General features: G+C 43.6%; 1 protein-coding gene across 1 annotated transcript; it reads right to left on the bottom strand.

The window, feature by feature from the left end:
- ARL6IP5 (ADP ribosylation factor like GTPase 6 interacting protein 5) lies at positions 1 to 24185 on the bottom strand. Its single transcript, XM_060239518.1, has 3 exons — positions 23903 to 24185; positions 3295 to 3512; positions 1 to 1617 (listed from the first exon to the last, which is right to left on the bottom strand). Exons 1-3 carry the CDS (start codon positions 24076 to 24078, stop codon positions 1445 to 1447), a joined length of 567 nt encoding a protein of 188 aa, XP_060095501.1. The 5' UTR covers positions 24079 to 24185; the 3' UTR covers positions 1 to 1444.
- Positions 24186 to 25565: the final 1380 nt, after the last annotated feature.

Genomic DNA, 25565 nt, shown 5'->3' with positions numbered 1-25565 from the left:
TGCATATTTATTCAGTTTTATTCTTTGCCATTTTTCATTTTTAAAAACTCTCAATATAGTGAAACCACAGGCTAAATTTGTTGGAAGAACTATCCCGTGTAATTAAAATAAGACAACGTACAAATCAAGTCCACTTCTACAGGCTTTCTAAAAACCCTGGAATACATTGAGAACATATCCTCAGGAAAATACTGCCCATTTAATAATGAATATATGGAATGAAATGCTGCAACTCTGAGTTCTGGGGAAGGGGAAGGAGGCGGCGGCAAGGAGGTATTAATCTAATCAGGGCTAAAAGCTGCATTAGGAGTTCTCTGGTGTGTAGATATCTGCAAATAGTCATTGCATGCAAATGCATCAGAAAAAAGGGGGGAAAAACAGGACAGCAAAGAGAAACATGGTTTCTGTGCATAAAATTCATGCAGCTGGCTTTCAGACAAAATGTTAAAGATACGTGAAATACATTGAAAGAGGTGGCCTTGAATCTTCCCCCACCCTCCACTGTAAGGAAAAAGTCTAGCAGCCTTCACTGTTAGTATAAAGTATGAGCAACCAAAACCAGAGACAATCTGTGGAAGGAGTTTCCAGTTCATTTATTCTGTAAAATATATCTATATAAACATATCAACAGTGACCAAAGCTTCCTAAGAGCCATAATTCTACTAAACAGCAGATACATAGTCTGGCCAAGTTATTTTTAAATACCTATATGTCCCAGCACTACATATATACTAAAGCATGTATGTAACAAGTCAGATGTGGCATGCGCAAAACAGCATTCTTCTTGTTATTAGCACCCTACCCCCCAGTATTACTATGGATTCTGCATAACTGTGCTGAAGAAATGTCTATATGCTAGATGTTATCTATGCAGACTTGGAATTTTGGTACAGGGAAAAAAGTTGGTTTGAAAGATCTACATTTGTCACAACTTACAAAATTTACCTTACATGGTTAAATCAAGCCCCCCACCCCCAATTTCTCTGTTTGGAAACACAGACCATTAAAGAGGTTAATTGAATAGTAATATTCTTTAGCCCTGGTGGGTTTGGATATGGGTAATAGTGCCTTTGTTGGACAGACAGTGAAAACTGGACTGCTTGCATTTAGCGCATTATCAGATAAATTTACACACTTCAGAAAAACACGCACATACAGGAAAGGGTTTTTTTTTTGTGAAGAAAGCATCCCTTCCCACTATTTCTCTGAAAACAAGCAAGTGCTATGAACTACTGAACGCATTTGTACCCTGTGCATTTTTGCATGTTATGGAAAGGTTACTGTCTCCTCCCCACCCTGGTCAGAAGAGCCCTGAAGACATAATATATTTTATCTTTGTCATCTTGTGTATTCCCTACCTCCAGCCCACAGCATAGATTGATAAATTAGCTTAGGACCAACCAATGCCCCAGACAAAAGAACACTGAGTCACACGCATGCAGATTTATTCCTTCGCTTTAGCCAAGTAGTCAGCTAGTTTGTTAATGCCTTCTTCTTGTTGTTCAAGAAGATCCAGAACGATACCCATTGGAGTCTTCTTCAGCCCTATGACTTCCATCTTATTTTCCAGTTTGTTCTTTATATTCCGAAGCCTCAAGGAAGCATGAATAAACATCACTGAGGAGAAAAAGAAACTAGAATTAATGAACAGATTTTTTTTTTTGCCACCAAGTCACAGATGACTTATTGCAACATTTTAGGGTTTTTCAAGGCAAGAGACGTTCAGGAGATGATTAGGGTTTGTAGAATCTTTCGGGCTCAAGTGCCGTGTTCTACTGGAGAAAGTTTTTCTTCCAGACGTTTTGTTCTCAGCAGCAGCCAAGAAGGTCAGAGCGCCTGCTCTGGCTGCAACGCCACTGAGAATGTTCTCCGCAGCTGAGAACGAAACGTCTGGAAGAAAAACTTTCTCTAGTAGAACACGGCACTTGAGCCCGAAAGATTCTACAAACCCTAATGATGTTACCAGCCGTGAAAACCTGAAATCTTTGGTTCAGGAGATGGTTTGCCATCGCCTGCCACTGCTTAGCAAGCCTGGTTCTCCTTGGTGGTCTCCCATCCAAATACTGACCAGAGCCAATTTTGCATAGCTTCTGAGATCTGACGGGCTCCAGCTAGCCTGGACTATCCGGATCAGGGCAGTGAACAGATAAAGATAAAGGTATTCCCCTGTGCAACCACCAATCTTTTCTGACTCTGGGGTGACATCACTTTCACAACGTTTCCATGGCAGACTTTTTACAGGGTGGTTTGCCATTGCCTTTCCCAGTCATTTACACTTTATCCCCAGCAAGCTGGGTACTCATTTTACCGACCTTAGAAGGATGGAAGGCTGAGTCACCCTTGAGCCAGCTATCTGAGCCCAGCTTCTGCTGGGATCAAACTCAGGTCGTGAGCAGAGCTTGGACTACAGTACTGCAGCTTACCACTCTGCACCACGAGGAATCTGTGAACAGATACTGCCTCATGAATGCCTATTTTATCACCACAGTATCTCCAAGAGAACACACTGGGCCGAAGCCAGTGTCCTACGCATCTCAGCATTCTGGCCACCAATATGGGGTCAGCTTCTTGAATGCCATTATGGTAATTCCGAGGTATGAATCTGGTAGGCAGAAGAGTTTTTCTACTGACCCCAACATGGCCACAATTGTCAAGATGGGGGATTAAGAGAACAAAAATCCTAGGGCTCAGGTTGTTCTAGGCTCCTGGGAAACCAGGAAGTCCTCCTGTTTCATTTTGCTCTCATGACAGCAAAGGAACATCCAGCTAGAGCCCTGTTGGTCTGAGCCAACAGTAGTCAAAGCCCTAAGATTTAAACTTTAAATCTTTCTTTTAATCTGCAGCCATTCACTTTAGCCCAATGCATGACTTGAAACCAGAGCATATGCTCTCATGCAGCAAGAGAACATTTGCAAGTTAATTTGAACCAGTTAAGCCAAGGGCTAAAACAAGATAATTTGGATTCATTTCCCACCCCCCCATCTTCTGTTCCTCAAAGTTTGGCAAGCTCCATGAATGCATATCTTTCTCTGTTTGTTTCTAGTTTGTTGTGCTGAGAGGGAGCGATGAAGGAGAAATAAGTCCTACTGAAATGGAGTTTATTACACCATTCCCTCCTTCCATTCCTTTTATTTTCTTTTCTTTTTTAAAGTGAGGAGGGATGGAATAGATGGAGTCTTTCTTCAGGGCTCTCAGCGATACTGAAAGTGCCTTTCATTTCCATTTCTAAAAGCAAGCGTACTCCATATTTACTCTTAGCAGTGTTTGGAACGTGCGTGCATGTAAGAAACTCACACAGCAAAGGAAACGTGATTCCAAACAAGAACACCATGACACCTCCGAAAAAGGATATCAGGAAATAGCTTGACAGAATGATGGCTATGACAAATGCGGCTGGATACTGCTTCTTAAATTTGCGAATAAACTGTTTGTTGTGGGAGGCCCACACAAATCCTGTGAACACCAGGACTACCACAGCACCACCAAGGATCATATTCAGTGGGCTCATAAATCTACAGAGAGGGGGGAAAATGAAAACAGCAGTTAGTGCGACAAACCCCCTAAGCTCAATATCTTAATGCACTTTACAGCCTAATGCATTTTTTAAGTTCCCCTGGGAAGGGCCTCTAACTGACCAGTGTGTTTAATTTAACTACATTTAACCAGTGAACAGCTAAAAAATCTGCCAACTAAATACCAGTCTTATCAGTATTCACCATGCGTCCCCATACTTAATGTTACTATTTACAATAGCCTCTGTGCCAGAAGACTAGAAAACAGCCAAGGTTATGCCCTTAAAAATGGATCCAGAGGGGATGTGGAAGATTCAGAGCAATCAGCTTCACTTACATCCTGGCTAAATTGGTGTAAAGTATTCAAGACAGAATGGTTAAGTGTGGAGCCTTGCAGAACAGGATCTGGCATGGTTTCTGTAAAGGGAAGTTCTGCCTCACCAACCTCATAAGAACATAAGAGAAGCCATGTTGGATCAGACCAATGGTCCATCCAGTCCAATACTCTGTGTCACACAGTGGCCAATTTTTTTTTTTATATACATACATATACATACATACACACACACACACATATACACACACTGTGGCTAATAGCCACTGATGGACCTCTGCTCCATATTTTTATCTAACCCCTCTTGAAGCTGGCTATGCTTGTAGCTGCTACCACCTCCTGTGGCAGTGAATTCCACATGTTAACATGTGAATTCACACATGTTAACTTCGAGTGTCAACAAAGAGATGGACAAGGGCTGTCCAGTATACACTGCTTACTAACTTCCCAAAAGCATTTGACAAAGTGCCTTTAAAAGAACTCTGAATAAACTGAACAGTCATGGGATAGAACAAGCAAGTAATTAAAGAAGTAGAGGGTAGGAATGGACAGCTTACACCGTGGAAGGAAGTGAGCAATAGGTCCCCTGAAGTAGTTGATTTGTGGACCTCACTGCCATGAGTTGTAGAGATGCCTGCTGGCATAGCTGGATTTTAAAAGGAGGTTGACCACATTTAAAGAGGATAGGTCTATTGCCAGCTATTAGCCAGGACAGCCAAATGGGACTGCCACAGTCAAGAGGAGTCCTGATTGTCAGATGTCGGGAGGGAATTAAGGTTATTTCTATGAACCTGGCTTGTGGGCATCCCTATGACATTCGATTAGTATTGTTCAGAACACCATGCTGAACCGAACAGAGCACTGGTCTGATTCAGCACAGCTCCCTTTATGTTGTTTTGTTCCAATTCTCTGTTCTTGTACCTCTAAAAGTATCTGACACTATTGCTAGATAGTCTTCAAATATATAATTTCAATATAAAGAAATGTAATACATTATATTCAGACAAGATACATATATAAGCTCAGCTGTTTTTAAGTTTAACATTCCAAAACACTAAACCAATATACAACAAAATGATTTTCAGTTAGCAGGCCTCCCTGGAGCTGTACATATGCCATTTCACTGAAACAAGTTATGTAATGGAAAGGTTTTACAGGCAAGATCCTAGTGCAATTTAATAATAAAGATTTTGTTCAGTCATAGTAATTAATCCCAAATTATCTTTACCCATAATACTCTTGTGACATCTGAACAAAACATACAAAGGTTGAGCCAGTATCTCTATATTGGTCACTCTATACTCCATAACACCAAATAGCAGAGTGAACTCAATCGTCACAATTCCAAGCACATTATGTAAGAAATCAGCCCTAGAATGATCATATCTGCAACAGCTGCTCATACTAAGCTTGTGTGTGGTTCCTAGGTTTCTTCTAGAATCCAAAGTGAATCAAAACGAAAGGTGATTGTGTTTTAGCAGTAGCTAAATTATTAGTGGCAAGTAACTCATTACTTTAAAGGCAAATAATTCCCAAGGTGGATTCCAAAATACTAGAGAGAGAAAAAAGGAGGGAGACCTTGCCAATATATCTTTACTCAAAGCAGTAAATGAATATAATGGAGCTTATGTAAACAAGTGTAAAGAGGGCTGGCTACAAAAGGATAAGAACACAGAGGTTGAGTTATCCTGAAGGGGCTCCAGTCATACATTTTTATTCTTAACCTTCATATCCTGTCTTTCCTCCACAGAGCTCAAGACAGTATTCCTATACAGTTAAGGCTAGGATGGTACACAGCACAAAAAGCTTGATTGTCAATAGCTGGGCTCACCAGGGACAGAGAGCAAGTTGAGTCCATGCTCCCACAGGACTACCAAGCACCCTTGTAGGTTATCTCAAACAAAATGGGTAGTACAAAGCAGGGGTCCCCAACCCCCGGTCCATAGACCGGTACCGGTCCATGCCCTGTTAGGAACCGGGCTGTGAGTTGTATAATTATTTCATTATATATTACAATGTAGTAATAATAAGATGACAACATTGGATTTATATCCTCCCCTCCACTCTGAATCCCAGAGCGGCTTATAATCTTCTTTATCTTCCTCCCCCACAACAGACCCCCTGTGAGGTTGGTGGGGCTGGGAGAGATCTGACAGCAGCTGCCCTTTCAAGGACAATTCTTAGGAGAGCTATGGCTGACCCAAGGCCATTCCAGCAGCCGCAACTGGAGGAGTGGGGAATCAAACCCAGTTCTCCCAGATAAGAGTCCACATACTTAACCACCATACCAAAATAAAGTGCACAATTGTATCATCCCAAAACCATCCCCCCCCCCAACCCATGTCGGTGGAAAATTTGTCTTCCACACAGCTGGTCCCTGGTGCCAAAAAGGTTGGGGACTGCTGGTACAAAGGATAAAGTAAACTATAGACTGTGGTGGATAATTACCTTGTTAGGAGGCAATGAGCATAAGATTGTCCTGGCTGGTCTCGCTTGCTCCAGCGCTGGCTTGGCTGATGAGTTTAACAGGATCTGATCATAGGAATGCCACACCTCCTGGTGTGGGCAATGGTCCCCTGGCTTGGGGCACTCCTCTCCATCCCCCCAATTATTCCTCCCAAACAGGAAAGAATCCAGAAATAAACTTAATGCGCCTACATCATCTGGAAGTGATGTAGACACATCAGTGACATGGGGGGGGGGGTGACACTCTGGTTTTTGGGAAAAACTCTATGGTAGAAGCTAATTTTTCCATAGAGGTTTTGCTCACAAACCATAGGGCCACTCCCAATATGCCTACATTACTTCTGGGTGATACAGGCATGTCCCATTTATTATTATTATTATTAATTATTTGTTTATTTCTATTCTGCCCATTCCCCCATTTGGGAGCTCAGAGCGGAGTACAACAATTAGAGATAAAATCACAATAAAATCAGCTTCAACATTCGATAAAGTGCAACAAGTTAATTCAGCAAGATGATACAGAGCAAGATGGTATAGCATTTCCAGCTTCTTCCCTCTCCGTTCCTGGTAAATTCACCCCCACCGGCTGGTCCAATGGACCTTGCAACCTTAAATGATCAGCAAATGGTTTCCCTCAGCCTCCTAGTAAACTTTGCTAAAAAGCTGCCAGATTCAGAGTGCTTTTTACTGTGCTCTGCCTCCTGTGAGCTCCTAGTGGCTACAGTCAGAACTGCACTGGATTTTTTTTTTAAAGCATTCCATGAACAGAGCAAAACACAAACTTTGGGAGCTCTCCAGCTAACTTAGACCTCTCAAATTTTGTCCCCTCAGTCCTCCTGTCTCGACTGACCTGCCTCCAAGTGGGGCCTGGAGATCTCCCACTTTTACATCTTATGTTCATACTACAGAGATCAGTTCCCCTGGACAAAATGGCTGTTTTGGAGGGTGCACTCTACACCACTGTACCCTGCTGAAGGCCCTCCCCTCCACAGGCTTCACTCCCAAAATCTCCAGGTATTTTCCAACCACAAGTTAGCAACCCTGATTATTGACATCTGCTAGCCTGACCTAACAGCAGAAGGGTGCAGTACAAATCTTGGCATGAGGGACACAAACAATAACACCCTCAAGGGCTCCTTGCACTATATGGATGAATGTCCTTCAAAAAGCTATATTTCATAAGTGACACATGCATATCATAATTCCTCCTTCAGTTCCAGCACACTGAACTTTGGGTAGTTCTATTCTCATCATCACTTCATAATGAAGAGGATACAACTTGGATTGATAATGGTGAAAACGTTTTCCTTTTCTTCACAGCTTCAAGTTCATGACCCACCTGTTCCTGTTGCTCATCCAAGCTTCACGGCAGCCTATTAAAAACAGGTCAGATCCTTTTGCTGTTTGGAGCATGCAGCATCTGAGTCGCTCATGGCTTAGCAACAGACTATATTTAGAGCAAAACTTTCTGAACGTTCAGCCAAGAAAAAAATTGAACAGCCATTCCAGGCAGCAGTCACTCCAGTGTCTGATTCACAGGATTACATGCGAGTGCTTGATGACCTTCACTTTCTAAAAATGATTTCGTCAATTATATTTCGTAGTAAAATTGACTATGCCCCTCCTTCAGTCAGCACAATAAAGGATTTAGAACCGGCCTGAGCAGCTTGTATCCCACTGAGCCAAGAACAGTCTACAAGCCATGTGGCAGCCCACCATGGGCTCAATAAGCTTTTTATTCCTGTCTGACTCACCTGAATATAATGTATTCAGGCATCTTTATTTATGAATAGTACTTAGCAGGGCTTTTTTTTGTAGCAGGAACTCCTTTGCATATTAGGCCACTCCCCCTGATGTAGCCAATCCTCCAAGAGTTTACAGTAGGCCCTGTAAGAAGAGCCCTGTAAGCCCTTGGAGGATTGGCTACATCAGGGGTGTGTGGCCTAATATGCAAAGGAGTTCCTGCCACAAAAAAAGCCCTAGTACCTAGCAGGTCACTATACAGATTGATACGTTAGTTTCAGCTTAGTTTGCCATGAGATGTGCACATCTCACTTAGACTTAAATCAAGCAAAAACCCACATAAATGAACTGGACCACCAAAAATAGCACTAACACCTAACTAGGTGTGCCCATCCAAAATTGGCTGAATTTCCAGCCAAATATGTGTGCTTAGCTGTGCAACTAGAGCTGCCAGGCAGGGACCTGGAGATCTCCCAGAATTAGAATTGATCTTCAGGTAAAAGGAATCAATTCCCCTGGAGAAAATGGCTGCTTTGGGGGGTGAACTCTGTGGCATGATACCTTCCTTAGGTCCCCTTGCTCCACAAACCCTGCCTACCCTGCTAGGCTCTACCCCCAAAATCTCTAGGTATTTCTAAGTCTAGGATTGGCTACCCTATGTGTAACTAAACTAGATTTGCAGTTGAACATAAGAGAAGCCATGTTTGATCAGGCCAATGGCCCATCCAGTCCAACACTCTGGGGCCAATGGCCTGATCCAACATGGCTTCTCTTATGTTCAACTGCAAGTCTAGTTTAGTTACACATAGGGCTCCAGTCTGACACACAGTGGCCCAAAAAACCCAGGTGCCATCAGGAGATCCATCAGTGGGGCCAGGACACTAGAAGCCCTCCCACTGTTGCCCCCCCAGCACCAAGAATATAGAGCATCAATGCCCTAGACAGACTGTTCCAATAATATGTTGTGGCTAATAGCCACTGATGGATTGTGTGATTGCAGATTGTGATTGGTACCTCTGCTGAGCCAGAGACAACTATGTCACTCTCTCTCAAATAAAGTGACAAAATCATTTTCAAGAAGGTAAAAGCAACTGATCACTTCTGCTTATTCTACTTAGGGTTGCCAGGTCCTACCTGGCTGCTGGCAAGGGGCTCCAGGTCTATTCCAGGATCTTGCAGGATCAGAGGGCTCCTATCAGACCCCCGAGCAACTGGCTGTCATCTGCTTCCTTCTCCCTCTCTCTTGCTTCCTTCTGCATAACAGGTTGCTTTGCAAGGCTCACTCAATTGCACAGGAGCTACAGAACAAAACTTCTATTTTCTCCATTGGCTGAGGCTCCTCCCTTAGGGAGGAATAGCTTGTTTTGCCAGGTTCTCTCAATCTCACAGCAGAACTACTGAGCCAGGCCTCTCTTCCTTCTATTGACTGAGGCTCTTCCCCCTCCTGGTCCCCTAGGGAAGGAAGGAAAGAGCCAGAGCTTCTTTTGCCCAGTTCCCTGGATCCCATGGGAGAAATACAAAGAAAGCACTTTTAAGGCCAATGAGTGCTAACGTTTTAAGCATGTTTTGCGTTTTATTAAAAAAAATATTTGTGTTTGTCTGTGTTCTTTATAAAATTTATATCTCTGCTACCTAATCTTAAATAGGTACACATATGGCCCAGCCTGATGTGGCTCAGCCCAACCAGACATGGCTTAGCCCAACAAGGTCTCTTTTATGTCAGATCCAGCCCTTATAACAAATGAGTTTGACACCCGTAAACTAGAGCATCACCCTGCTGTTGTCAACATAATGTCATTTCCAGGTGATGTCATTATGACACATTTAAGGAGCATTTGTGGGCAGGATTTCCCAGCAGAAAGGGGCCTGCAAAAGTGGGGGAAGCAGGGGACCAGGGGCTTGGCAAACCTAGTTCTAGTCATTAGCCACATTGCATTCTCCAAACTGCACAGTCACTCGATACCACAGGTGGTATAAGAAGCAAGGTTAGTTATGGGATACGTTCTAAATATAGCTCTCATTAGTGAGATTTATTGGCTACCTCAGATATAAACAGTGTATGTACAGACACCCAGTACCATGGTAGCTCTTTAGTAATTCGAGGTGAAGTTACTTGGACTGCTTGGAAAAACAGAAGCTTGGGAAGAAGGTGATTAGCTCATTACCAAGGAATAGGTTACTGAGTGGTGGCAGGGATAATCAGGAAAGTGTGAAGCACACAACCTAAATAGAATGCTAACCAGCGGACTTTTGCCCTCTCTGTGCTTATAACAAGGTGCCACCTCATGGGAAAATACTACTGGCAGAAGAAACTGTAGATCAAAGTCAGAAGAAGAGGAAGAAGAGTTGGTTTTTATACCCAGCTTTTTGCTACTCAAAGGAGTCTCAGAGCAGTTTACAATCACCTTATCTTCCTCTCCCCACCTCTATCCTGTGAGGTAGGTGGGGTTGAAAGAGTTCTGAGAGAACTATGACTGGCCAAAGGTCACCTAGCTGGTTTCATGTGGAAGAGTGGGGGAAAAAACCCAGTTCTCCAGATTAGAGTCCACCACTCTTCACCACCACCACACCTAACTGGCTCAGAAGTGATCCCTACTTCCATATGTCTGTTGGGAGATACCCATTTCAGTAGGCTTCCCAATCCCCAGGTCCCAGCAGGGGATCCCCCATTTTTACAGGCTTCTCTCCGCTCCCAGCCAGCTGGCCGGCGTGGGAAGCCCCGCCCCTCACAATCACCATGTAGTTTTAGAGCTCCTGCAGATCCGTTTTTAAAATACGTGCCTTTAAGGATGAGCAGGAAACAGGAAGGGCTTCAGAGAACGGTCCCTCCCTTTGTTTTGCTTTTGTTTTCAGATGAAGTAAAGTTCTGCAGGAACAAGACCCAATAAGTATTTGTGTGTGTGAGAGAGGGAGGGGGCAGGGGATTTCCTGGTTTGGAGGCCCTCCCCCCCGCTTTAGAAAGCGTGGGGGGAGGAAAATGTCTACTGGGCACTCTATTATTCCCTATGGAGAATGATTCCCATAGGGAATAATGGGGAATTGATCCGCGGGTATTGGGGGCTCTGGGGGGGGGCTATGTTTTGTGGTAGAGGCACCAAATTTTTAGTATAGCATTTAGTGCCTCTCCCCAAAATACCCTCCAAGTTTCAAAACGATTGGACCAGGGGGTCCAATTCTATGAACCCCAAAAGATGGTGCCCCTATCCTTCATTATTTCCTATGGAAGAAAGACATTTAAAAAGGTGTGCTGTACCTTTAAATGTGATGGCCCGAACTCCCTTGGAGTTATGCTTGTCACACCCTTGTTCCTGGCTCCACCCCCAATGTCTCCTGGCTCCACCCCCAAAGTCCCCAGATATTTCTTGAATTGGACTTGGCAACCCTACATTTAAGCAACCCAAAACAGAAAAAGGACATGGAACAGACTGCAGCAGAAATTTTTCTTTCAGATCTAAACTTGTTTTTGGTTGCCTAAAAGTCAAGTAGGAATTAAAATTCTTGGTCAGTACAAGCAATTTTAGACTAGGATCAGGGCTTTTTTTTTTTTAGCAGGAATGCACAGGAACACAGTTCTGGCTGGCTTGGTGTTAGGGGGTGTGGCCTAATATGTAAATAAGTTTCTACTGGGGTTTTTCTGCAAAAAGAGCTCTGTGTGAAATAATGGTGATGTCAGGGGGTGTGGCCTAATATGGAAATAAGTTCCTGCTGGATTTTTCTTGCACAAAAAGCCCTGACCAGGATTAAGTACTTTTCCAAAAATAGGACATTTGTAATATTGTTCTGTAGGATATCCTCTTAAGGATATTTAAGAGGAGAAAAAGAAAATATCTTACCATGCCAACTGAATAGGGTTTCAACATGGCTCCAGCCAACAACAGGTAGACAACAGAGGGGTTGCCTCAGCAGTATTCCTCAAGGGAGTTCAAGCAACACATTATCATTGCATGACACTGGCAAATGCGTATTTCCCAACTAGCTGGCATCATCGCCAGACATTTGTAACTTAAAAGTTAACTGCGAGGACATTTTTTAAATTTAAAAGTTAACTGTGAGAACATAGGCTACCTGGTCATAGAGTCTGGAGAACAGGAAAGTTGCCTCCTGAATTCTGAAGGAACCTTGACTGAACTAATTAATACTGGAGGAGACTTGCTTGATCACTGTCTCCCCACATTTATTTCTATTCCACAAATGCTACTCTTTAGAAGGCTGTATTGATATTGGGAAATAGTTCTCCTTACAATGATGGCAGGAAAATGTTCCCAACATAGTTTCTTATAACTAATGTGCTGGGGAATAAATGTATACTGCAACAGAGGAAATGATTATTGGCTGCACAGAGCATCAATGGAAGTTATGTGATGTGAAGGGACATTGGAGAGAGAATTATGACCCTAGGCTATATAACCATTGTAACAGATGTTATATGAAGAAGTATAACATAGCCGCTTGCTTATACCTGACTAAAGTTCATAGGCTCCTCCAGCATCCTGTATAATTTCCATATTTTGGACACAGATTCGCAAAAAAAGGAAAAACTAAAGAGGAATCTTGTGGCACCTTGAAGAGACAGTGACATTTCATTTCACCACAAGCTTTTGGGGGCTAGAGCCCACGGAGTGCCCCATCACTATGCAGACCTTTATGCAGGGGGCAAGGTTGCCAACCTCCAGGTCAGATCTGGAAATCCGAAGACAGTTGATTTCCAGCTGAAAGAGATTTGTTCTGGTGAAAATGGCTGCTTTGAAGGGTGAATATAGCATTATACCCTGCTGAGGCCTCTCCAAACCCTGACCTCCTCTGGCTGCACACTCAAATCTCCCAGAACTTTCCAACCCAAAGTTGGCAAATGCAAGATGTACAGGATAAAAAAGTATGTATGTAGAATCCAAGTTTACTAGAGTTGCTAAACACAGTAAGAATTTCATACACATCTGATTATTTTTGAGATGCGAATGTAAAGGGTGAAAATGGGATTTGTATCAAAGAACTGCTAGCAGAACCGTTTTTCACACTACAGGGGAAAATTATCAAAAGGAAGAACGTAATACCTGCTTTAGTATCTCTATCCCGAGCCTTACGGCTCATGTTAACCCAGGGGTGTCAAACGCACGCCCAAGGACTGAATCAGGCCCCCGAAGGGCTCCTATTAGGCCCGCAAGCATGTCAGATCTGGCCCTTGTAACAAATGGGTTCTACACCCCTGACCAAATGTAATCACAGCATTTCTCAGATAAAGCTTCTGTTTTTAATGTAACACACAAATCTTGTGTGTGCATTAAAATACCTTCCATTTCCCAAAAGTGAACATTGTAAGATCTTTAATTGCAGGCTAACCCAGGGGTGCCAAACTCATTTGTTATGAGGGACAGATCTGACATAAATGAGACTGTCGGGACGGGTCATTTGTGTAATAAAATGTAATTCCAAGTAGCAGAGATATAAACTTTATAAAGGACACAAACACAATTTAATTTTTTTTTTAAAAAAAAAACCCCTTAAAATAAAGCATGCTTAAAAATTTAACATTCTTGCATTATTTTGTTTATTTTAAGTCTCTGATAACTGACACCTCTTGTCTGAATTGCTGCATCAAAATTTGGAGACAATGTCTGTACTGTAACAATCTTGAGCATGCTGTTCAGGTGTGTATCTGTAAGTTGCAAACCTACTTTTGATTTATTGACATTCATTAAGGAAATCTCATGGTCAGTGCTCTAAGCCTAAGACCTAGGGGAAAACATTAAATTGCTAGGTATTGTGAGTTTTTGTACATAAACTGCTTTGTGTGCCAGACAAAAACATGTGAAGGCAACATGGTACAGACTGAGGGCTATGATTTTGTCTACAAACTACAGTCTCCCCCCAGATAAATAGCTACAATTCCTACAAGGCAGTGCAACAACAGAGAAACAGCCATGTATAATGGTCAGTGTCAGCCTGTTATCTGGGAAGTCCAAGTTCAAAATCCCCAATCAAAAGAAATCAAAGGAAAATGTGAAATGTGAAAGAAAAATCAAAGGAAATGTGCTGGGTGAACTTGGTCTTGGACATACTTTCTTAGCCTAATCCACTTCACTGGCTTTTTGTTACTCATCTAAATAGTTCACATGCTTTCCTACTGAGAAAGACTGGATCATGTGGGCATGAATACAGTGATAGGGAAGGCAAATCCAGTTTTACCCAGGACAGCTCTAGTGTAATAAGGTCAACACAACACAACCTCTCTCTCTCTCTCTCTCTCTGTAGCAAGGTAAAAAACTCATACCCTGAAAAAAACTTTGTTGATCTTAAAGCTTTGTATTTCCCATTGTGACTGAAGGAACTGGGCAAAGTAAGTGGATGAGGAGGGGGAGGAGCCTCAGCTAATGGAAGGAAGACAGGCTTGGCTCAGTAGCTCTGCTGTGCAATTGAGAGCGCCTGGGAAAGCGAGCTTTCTTGCTCTGCAGCTCCTGTGTGATTGACAGAGCCTGGCAAAGCAAGCTGAGATGCAGAAGGAAGCAAGAGAAGGAGAAGGAAGCAGATGGCACTGTCATCATGACAGTGAGTTGCCCGTGGGCCTGATAAAAGCCCTGTGGAGGTCAGACCTGGCCTGCAGGCCACATATATGATACCCCTGCAAGGGTATGCAAAACACTGGCTTCAGCCATCCTTTCCTGAGAGGAAGCCAATCTGCACCCAAAGTAAAGGTACCCTCATCCCATTTAAATGAAAATAAAGTTTTGTGAGCAAAAGGCCTTCAAGTCTTGCATGACTCTGTAACTGCTGATGCAGCATCAAACAGGAATCCATGTAACTTTAAGCATAACAGATAAATAAGGATATTATCCACATAATTTTCACACAGAGGAGTCCTGTAGTGAATTTGCTTCCACTAACAGTTACAACTGTCTATTTATGAGAATCAATGACTTGATTTGTACAAAGTGTCAGCCTGTACAGGCTACTGTTAACATTGGTAATTCTGGTATTAATACAGAACACATTATGCAGTCTACTCCCAGGCTATTTAGTAAGAATTAATCTGGACTCTATTTGATGTGGTACTTCCCACTAAATGAGCTTAATCCTAATCTGCCAACTCAATTCTCAACACTTTTAAAATTATTAGCTTATCTTTCTGTATCTTTTGTACAAAAAAAAAGTTACGTCTTCTGTTTGGTTCTTCATTAGGCAACATAAAAGCATTATATTTTAAAACATTAGGAGTTTCTATGTTGTCTTCACTAAATGCAGTACTTTTCCAAAACATACTGTAATTAAGGTAGATAAAAGTAGAAGTAACAATATTGATCCCAATATTGATCACCTATTCAAAACATCCATAAAATAGCCAATTTAGCTTTGCTTCTTCAAACTGATTTTTTAAATAATAATAACAACATTTAATTTGTATCCCACCCTCCCTGCTGAAGCAGGCTCAGGGCGGCTCACATAGCATAATATAAACAAACATTACAATAATAAAACCACACTGTTTACACAACATTTTTAAATTCACATATATACTATTACATTAAAACCATCTAATTAAAACCATCAAATTCAGTTCCAGCAAATTAGTTTGGTGCTACAATCTTGATGTTACTCATCTTACAGTTTTACATGATGATGGTACAATAGGTTCCACATTAAGAAAAAGCCAGCTGAAAGAGGGTTGTTTTGCAGGCCCTGCAGAACTGGGCAAGGTTCCGCAGGGCCCACACTTCTTCTGGTAATTGGTTCCACCAGTGGGGAGCTGTGATTGAAAAGACCCTTTCTCTTGTAGCTTTCAGTTTGGCCTCCTTCGGCCCAGGGATTGTCAATAGATTTTGCGAACCAGATCTCAGTACCCTCTGGGGAACATATGGGGAGAGACGGTCCCTAAGGTAGGCAGGTCCACGGCCATATAGGGCTTTAAAGGTAATAACCAGCACCTTGTAACGAATCCGGTACACAATTGGCAGCCAGTGCAGTTCCCGCAGCCTCAGCTGTATGTGCTCCCACTTACGGAGCCCCAATAACAGTCTGGCTGCCGCGTTCTTCACTAGCTGCAGTTTCCGGGTTCGGCACAGGGACAGTCCCATGTAGAGGGCATTACAGTAGTCAAACCTTGAGGTGACCGTTGCATGGATCACTGTTGCCAGGTTGTCGAGCTCCAGGAAGGGGGCCAACTGCCTTGCCCGCCTAAGATGAAAAAGGCAGATTTAGCAGTGGCTGCTATCTGGGCCTCCATTGACAAGGAAGGCTCCAGTAGCACCCCCAAGCTCTTGACCTTGTGCACCGTTTCCAATGGTGCACCATCAAAAACTGGTAGGGGGATTTCCCTTCCCAGGCTGCCATGGCTCAGGCAAAGGACCTCTGTCTTTGCTGGGTTCAACTTCAATCTACTCAGCCTGAGCCATCCTGCCACAGCTTGCAATGCCAGGTCCAGATTTTCTGGGACACAGCCAGGCCGGCCATCAGTAGATAGAGCTGGGTGTCATCAGCATACTGGTGACATACCTCCGGGCAATCTGGACAAAGGGGCGCATGTAGATGTTAAACAACATCAGGGAGAGCACCGCCCCTTGTGGCACCCCACAATTAAGTGGATGCCTCTGGGACAGTTCTCTCCCCAATCACCACCCTTTCCCCCAACCGTCAAGGAAAGAGGAAGGCCATTGCAAGGCCAGCCCCTGAATCGCCGTGTCAGCAAGGCGGCGGGTCAGTAGCTGATGGTCAACCGTATCGAACGCAGCCGATAGGTCTAACAACATCAGCACTGCCAAACCGCCTCGATCCAGATGCCGTTGGAGGTCATCCATCAGGGCGACCAGCACTGCCTCCATCCCATGATCCGGGCAAAAGCTGGACTGGTGAGGATCTAGAATGGAAGCATCATCCAGAAAACTCTGCAACTGTAACGCTACTGCCCTTTCAATAATTTTGCCCAAAAAGGGCAAATTTGAGACCGGCCGGTAATGTGCCAATTCGGCTGGATCTGATGTAGCCTTTTTCAGGAGAGGGCAGATCACAGCCTCTTTAAGAGGCATTGGAAAAAGTCCCTCCAAGAGGGATCTATTTATAATGTCCCATATAGGACACCTAAACTCCCTCTGGCAAGCTTTAATTAGCCAGGAGGGGCACGGGTCCAGATCACAAGTTGTTGGGCATACAGTAGAGAGGATTCTGTCAACTTCCTCCAAGCTGAGTGTGTCGAAGCAATCCAGAACTGGACCAGAAGACAGGCACGGGGCCTCGAGTTCACATACTGTATCCAATGTGGTGGGGAGATCGTGGCGGAGCGACGCCATCTTATCTGCAAAAAATTTCGCAAAAGTCTCACAGCCTATCTCTAATTCCCTAGCATTTGGCCTGCCTTGTGGCAGTGTTGTAAGATTCCAAATTGTCCTAAACAACTGTGCCAGGCACGAATTTGCAGATGCAATCTTGGCCACAAATAAGTCTTCTTTGTGGCTTTGACTGCCATCTCATGGGACCTCATAAACTCTCTATAAGATGTTCTAGTCACTTCGTCTCGAGTACGCTGCCATTGCTTCTCTAACCGTCTGAGCCCTTGTTTCAGCTGTCGTAACTCCGGGGTATACCACGGGGCCAGTTGAACGTGAGGGCGCAAAGGTGCGATCTCATCAATGACTCTGGAGAGCTGGCCACGCCAGGACTCAACCAGATCATCAAGAGAGTCACCAGGGAGCCATTTGGAACCATTCAGGGTCCATCAGACTCCGCGGGCAAGCCAAAATAAGCTTGCTGCCCAAATGGGCTTGGGGTGGAACATCCACACGAGCCTTGAGGGCAAAGTGGTCTGACCACGGCACTGTCTCCGCAGTAATATCATCCACCAAAACCCTGGCTGCAAAAATCAAACCTAACATGTGCCCCGCCTGGCGATATAATGAAGTGGTGAGTGGGCGATCCCAATATTGATCAACTATTCAAAACATCCATAAAATAACCAATTTAGCTTTGCTTCTTCAAACTGATTTTTTAATAATAATAACAACAACATTTAATTTGTATCCCACCCTCCCTGCTGAAGCAGGCTCAGGACGGCTCACATAGCATAATATAAACAAACATTACAATAATAAAAGCACACTGTTTACACAACATTTTTAAATTCACTTATATATACTATTACATTAAAACCATCTAATTAAAACCATCAAATTCAGTTCCAGCAAATTAGTTTGGTGCTACAGTCTTGATGTTACTCATCTTACAGCTTGGAGAAACGTCGACTGCGGGGTGACATGATAGAGGTTTACAAGATAATGCATGGGATGGAGAAAGTAGAGAAAGAAGTACTTTTCTCCCTTTCTCACAATACAAGAACTCGTGGGCATTCGATGAAATTGCTGAGCAGACAGGTTAAAACGGATAAAAGGAAGTACTTCTTCACCCAAAGGGTGATTAACATGTGGAATTCACTGCCACAGGAGGTGGTGGTGGCCACAAGTATAGCCACTTTCAAGAGGGGTTTAGATAAAAATATGGAGCACAGGTCCATCAGTGGCTATTAGCCACAGTGTGTGTGTATATATAAAAAATTTTTGGCCACTGTGTGACACAGAGTGTTGGACTGGATGGGCCGTTGTGATCCAACATGGCTTCTCTTATGTTCTTATGTTCTACAGTTTTACATGACGATGGTACAATAGGTTCCACATTAAGAAAAAGCCAGCTGAAAGAGGGTTGTCTTGCAGGCCCTGCAGAACTGGGCAAGGTTCCACGGGGCCCACACCTCTTCTGGTAATTGGTTCCACCAGTGGGGAGCTGTGATCGAAATAATAATATAATAAGTTTTTATTTCGCAAAAGCCTTTCTCTTGTAGCTTTCAGTTTGGCCTCCTTTGGCCCAGGGATTGTCAATAGATTGGAAGAGAGTCCCAGTGCCGCCATGGATGACAGATCCATCGCCTGACTGGCCGCCATGTCGTCAGCATGGTCATTGAAGTCACCCAGGATCACAAGCCTTGGGTACTCCAATGCCCAGCCTGCTACAGCCTCAATCAAGGATGGTAAGGCGCTGGCTGGTGCGTTAGGTGGACGGTACACCAGTAATATCACCAACCCCTCCCCAACATCCCACACCAGACCGGCACATTCAACACCGTTGATCTCTGGGGCCGGAAGAGCCCTAAAGGAGTAAGCGTCTTATATGAATAGATTAAATAGATTTTTAAAATGTAGAAGAGATCTGGATCTTGATTCAAGTTGGGGAGGGGCCAGGGATCAGTAGTATAGCATCTGCTTTGCATGCAGAAGGTCCCAGGTTCAATCCCCAGCATATCCAGTGAAAAGGATCAGGCTGCAGGTAATGTGAAAAATGGCCACTTGGAATCCTGGAAAGAGCCACTGCCAGTCTGAGTAGACAATACGGACTTTGATGCACTGATGGTCTGATTCAGTATAAGGCAGCATCATGTATTCATGGGACTACTGCTTAACATGACCTTCTAAACAATGCAGTAGTGTAGCCTTCATAACCCATGTCAGAGCTACTCATATGCAATGACAGAATGACACAGATTAAGGCACAGTTCCCTGCTATACAATGGAGATGCCATTGAAGCAGCAGTCATCAAAACAATAGCACTTGTGTTGAGGCACCAAATTTGTATGGCCACCAAGAATAGAATGTGCCACTTGTACCATAGCGAATTTCCTCACACTACCAGGGTGCTTTTTTGTAGAAAAAGCCCAGCAGGAACTCGTTTGCATATTAGACCACACCCTCTGACATCAAGCCAGCCGGAACTGCATTCCTGTGCGTTCCTGCTCAAAAAAAGCCCTGCAGACTACACTACATCCATACCTCATTTACCAGTAAACTGCGCTGCTAGGAGGACACAGTCTCCAGGGTCACCGGAAAGTTTTATGTGTGATCTCACAGAGCAGCAGTCACTACAATCACTATAAGATCTGAATCAGCAACGTTTGTATAAGCATCCATAAGTAATTTTTAAAAACAAAACAAGATTACATCAGTAATCTAAAATAATGGTTCTGCACATTGTAGCACGACCTCTGTACCCAGTTATTCAGAGTGGTTTACTGGTACCATTTATGACTAGTGATAACCAGCACCTGGATTTTTAGCATTTGCTTTAAGTAAGCCCCACTTATTTCAGTAAAACATCTTTTCCTAAGTGAGCATGTTAAGAGTAAGAGCACAAGATGCTACTGAACACATTTCTCCCTTGAATGTTTTGTTTCTGCTTATCTACTGGGCAGAAGTTTACTGGATATGTGTGTGTGAGTGAGACAGAGACAGACACGACACAGAGAGAGATGAATGTACCCACCCATCAAGCAGTGACAGAGCTGCCTGCATCCAATTCCATAATCATATGGAAGGACAGGAAAGAACCAGCAGGGCATCTTATATCTACCATGTTTCATGGTAAGTGTGTAGATATCTCTCTGTGCCACCTGAAAGTTCATTTGTGCAACTGGAAGGGAAAGCAGCACCAGCATCCTGAGAACTGTAGCTACAGTTTTATTATTTGTGTTGTAGGGAGATCAAGTTCAGGTTGCTAAAGAAGCAAAGATTGGTCAAACATTTCTGTACATATGGGGTTACTGCATAGATAGGACAGATCACCTGCTACACTAGCATGACATCACAAAATGCTCTATTTGGCATTTAGATGGCATTACATGAGAACAGCTATTGATGATCTAGGAGCCAGTCTGCAACCATTCAGTCAAAATTCCACTGCTAAAAGTGAGTCACCAATGTTATGTGCAATTAGCTAGAAGATTGATCACTAATGAAAACCACTATGGTAACTAATCAGTGTTGATTTTAGCAGGACAGACTGCTAGCCTGTGTTTAAAAGAAGCAATCTGAGACTGAGTTCAGAACAATCCAGTTAATCCACTACTCATTTGGGTGTTATGGGCAATTTTCAGAATGTGTGTTATTTCCTGTCAATCCCAGGGTAACTGCTTACCTGAAGAGATATTTTTAAGTGACACTAAATTTTGAAAAACACTCTTATAGTGAGTCTGTTTCTGACAATCTGGCAGAGAGTTCTACATCTTGTTTCACTTTCATTGACTTTGAATTAAATGAAGATGCCAAAGATCTGTAAAGAGACATATGGCACCATTGAAATCAATGCGATTATCCCTTTAATACAACACCAAACTAGGGACTTTGTATTGTTGCCTTTTGATTGAAGGTACTTTAAATCACATGCTCATCTTTACTACACAGTTTCTCAGGCCTTCTCTAATGTGCTCTGATTCCTCTTGAATCAACAGGCCAAAAGATTTTCCATCACTGCATTATTTTAAGTGCTTACTACCACAAAATTTTATAGTGATACTTTAGAGCGAATTCCCCCACTGCAAGGGAAATGTAACCCTTTCCCTATGCGTCTGACAACAAAATAATTGATTCCTCCCCCCACAGTCTATAAATCAAGACAAAACCGATTAGCCAAATCAGCAATTCATAAACAAATCAAGTGCATATTTTGCAATTAACTGAATATTCACTATTACCTTGAATTGAAAGTCCCCAATGGGCTCAGAAAACAAAGATAATTTAGCTTTCTGCCATTCAAAACTCAATGCTTAAGAATGTTCAGAGATAGTTCAGTTTCACTGAAGAACAAAGATTCTGGTCTCCATGACTGCGAAGTAGGGGCTGAGTTTGTGAAGGCTTTTTGCCTTCAAGTTAAAAACAGGCTGAGTCATTCCAGACACCATGTGAGCGAAAGGCTGACTCATTAGGATTTTTGTGCCGCAAGGAGACTTGCCTAGCTTCCAACATGCAAGAACTATTTTCTAAATATGAAATGCCACGAATGCAGTCAGAGAAAAATGACTCCCTTAGAAAGTCACAGCTGAAGTTTGAGCACTAGTTTTGTGCCCCATTAATGACTAGTCGAGGATCTTAAAAGCTGCCACACCCACTAGACTAGTCACGACTGCATTTAAGAACAGGTTTGAGGCAAGCACTGGGCTTAAGGTTTATGCCCATCACAATCCACTGATACATGAAGCTGCTTTATAGTGAAACAGACTCTCTCTTTATCAAGGGTAGTATTGACAATTCAGACTGGCAGCAATTCTCCAGAGTCTCCAGTAGAGGTCTTTGGCATCACCTACTACTGAATCCTTTCAAATGGAAATGCTGGGAACTGAAACTCAGATCTTCTCCATGTCAAATACATGCTCTACCACTGAGCCATGGCCCCTCCGTTCATTCTCTGTAACTAGTACCAACAGTTCTTCTGGACTTCTAAAATCTGGCAATGCTGAATTTAGCCAGGATTTCTTTAGTTTTTAAATTAGTATCTACAGGGAAATGTATGATGCATGCTTTGTTACATGGACACTCGCATCTGTGTGACTAGTATCATGGAGTCTATAAAATAATTAAAACTCACAAGATTAGTATCAAACATATGTTGAATACTGTATTGCCCCATGGCGCAGAGTGGTAAAGCAGCAGTACTGCAGTACTGTGGTCTGAACTCTGCTCATGACCTGAGTTCGATTCCGGCAGAAGCTGGATTCAGGTAGTCGGCCCAAGGTTGATTCAGCCTTCCATCCTTCCGAGGTCAGTAAAATGAGTACCCAGCTTGCTGGGGGGAAAGTGTAAAAAGACTGGGGAAGACAATGGCAAACCACCTCGTTAAAAGTCTGCCATGAAAACGTTGTGAAAGCAACGTCACCCCAGAGTCGGAAACGACTGGTGTTTGCAAAGGGGACCTTTCCTTTCCTATCTTGTACAACAGGAATTATGCATCAGACTCACAAAGCAGACTACAAATACTAACAGAAGCAAGATATTTTTTTAATGGACAAATGGGGGAGGGGGCACCAAAGATAGGCCTCACCTGAGCCTTCATTTAATCTTGGGCTAGCACACCTTTTTTTTTGCGGGGGGTGGGGTGGGGGGGAAGAGCTATTAATTTCTTTGCCAGATTGTATTATACTGTTGTGAGGGATGGAGTTAAGTTTCAGGACAGAGTATTTAAAACAGATAAGCAGAGGAGATCAAAAAGGAACATCTGAATCTTGAAGCCAAGTTGACCTACACAGCCCACTAAAACAAGGCAACCCTAACAGCTGGCTTGGATGGAAAATTAAAGATATATTCTTAACAATTAGAGATTTAATATACAAATACAGTTGCCAACAAGATATACACATATTTATGATTAATGGGCACATATACAAGAACACCTTATTTTCATAGCCTACTGTTGTGAAGATCCTAACATAAGAGGCCCAGCCTCTTCTATACAAACACAAAACCAAAGCCCGAAGGCTTAGACACACGGAACTGAGTATTGTTAGCTTCACTATCCGTTGTGAATAAAAGGGAAGAGGGGGGAGGGTAAAAGAGTAACCCGATCAGGCAGCCATGCTTAAGAAATTACAGGGAAGCAAAATTAAAAGTAAGTCGATTGATTTATTCAGCCAGGGTAGCAAACTTAACCTGGGAGAAAGTCACGCTTAAGTCAGCGGGTACTTCCGAGTATAAACACACCGTTTACGACTACAAATTTTCGTTTTCGTTGTCGCACGGCATCTCGCCATCTTAAAAAAAACGACAAAACCTCTGAAGTCCAGCCGCTGCAGCAGTGCGTACTCAATGCAAAAACCACCACTATTTTGATCACCAGTTACAGAGATGTTTGCGGCCGCCGGGGCGGGGTGAAGGGGAGAGATTTACAAAAGACACTTCCGTTGAGAAAAGCGAGTCTGCAACTCTCAAGGCCTGGATTGCAAGCGGCGGAGTCGTGTGGTCTACCAAAACTGGCCGCTGCCTTCAAGGATGCACTAAGAACCGGGGGCGGCAGGTGAACTAGGCGTCTCCCCCCACCCCCACCTACGCTTACCCCACGATGGAGATCACACCAGCGGCCACCATCAGGTAATTGGTCTGATAATAAAGCAAATTGCTGACGACTCGGTTGTTCCATTTCGAAATGTCTTTGAAATCCGGTACAGAGAAGCGGTCGTGGCCGGGAATGAAGTCGTCCCAGGCTCTCAGCGGCGCCACTTGCACGTCCATGACGCCTCTCCCATCCGGAGTCCTGCAGCGACCAGAGCGCGTCAGCCAGGCAGGGTTAAACAGCTCTCCGAGCCAATCAGCTGGTTGGGGTTGGTTTTATGGTTGCCGCTGCACCGTTAATAGGAAGTGGCCGGTGAGAGAGGGCGTTTTAGTCTCCCGGTTCTTTGAGGGTGCCTCTCGGTAGCGAGCTAGTGGAGGCCAGCAAAGATGATCACTCACTTCACGGCCTCTGTGATATTTTACAGTCGCTTTTTTAAATAAATGGGGAAGCCAACAGTTTTTTCCTACTTGTCGTCCTACCTAAAGTGCTTATTGGTTCCAAAATTAGAGATGCCAACCTGGAGTGGGGTATCCCTGAAGATCTGGGGGTGGTCAGGGTGCAGCCAGGATGTCCTGCCATAAAATCTACCTTCCAAAGCAGTCGTTCCCTACAAGGAAACTGATATCTGGAGAGTTGTTGTAATTTTGAGAGAAATCCAGCTCCCACCTAGAGCGTTTGTTGTTGTTCAGTCGCACAGTCGAGTCCGACTCTTTGTGACCCCATGGACAAAGTCACGCCAGGCCCTCCTGTCTTCCACCATCCTCCGAAGTCTGCTCAAATTCGTGTTTGTTATATCAATAACACTGTCCAGCCATCTCATCTTTTGCCATCCCCTTTTTCTTTTGCCTTCTGTCTTTCCTAGCATCAGGATCTTCTCCAGGAGTGCTCCCTTCTCATTTGGTAGCCAAAGTATTTGAGCTTCAGCATCTGACCTTCCAGTGAACAGTCTGGGTTGATTTCCCTTAGGACTGACTGATTTGATCTTCTTGCAGTCCAAGGGACTCTCAAGAGCCTTTTCCAGCACCACATCTCAAAAGCATCTATTCTTCTGCGCTCAGCCTTCCTTATGGTCCAGTTCTCACAGCCATACATTACTACTGGGAATACTATCGCTTTGACTATACAGACTTTTGTTGGCAGGGTGATGTCTCTACTTTTTATTATACTGCCCAGGTTCACCATAGCTGTCCTCCCAAGGAGCAAACGTGTTTTAATTTCATGGCTACAGTCACCATCTGCAGTGATCTTGGATCCCAGAAATGTGAAGTCTGTCACTACTTCCATGTCTTCCCCTTCTATCTGCCATGGTGTGATGCGGCCAGATGCCATGATCTTAGCTTTTTTGATGTTGAGTTTCAAGCCTACTTTTGTGCTCTCCTCTTTCACCCTCAACAAGAGGTTCTTTAGGTCTTCCTCACTTTCTCCCATTAGAGTAGTGTCATCTGCATATCTGAGGTTGTTGATGTTTTTCCCGGCAATCTTAATTCCGGCTTGTGCTTCATCCAGGCCAGCATTCCGCATGATGTTCTCTGCATATAAATTAAATAAGCAGGATGACAATGCACATCCTTGTCGAACTCCTTGTTGAGAGCCAGTTTGGTGTAGTGGTTAAGTGTGTGGACTCTTATCTGGGAGAACCGGGTTTGATTCCCCACTCCTCCACTTG

Source organism: Heteronotia binoei, chromosome 5 (genome assembly GCF_032191835.1).
Source record: "Heteronotia binoei isolate CCM8104 ecotype False Entrance Well chromosome 5, APGP_CSIRO_Hbin_v1, whole genome shotgun sequence".
NCBI classification, from domain to species: Eukaryota; Metazoa; Chordata; class Lepidosauria; order Squamata; family Gekkonidae; genus Heteronotia; species Heteronotia binoei.
Note: the sequence above shows the minus strand (reverse complement) of the source record. Positions and strands in the feature narration are given on the sequence as shown.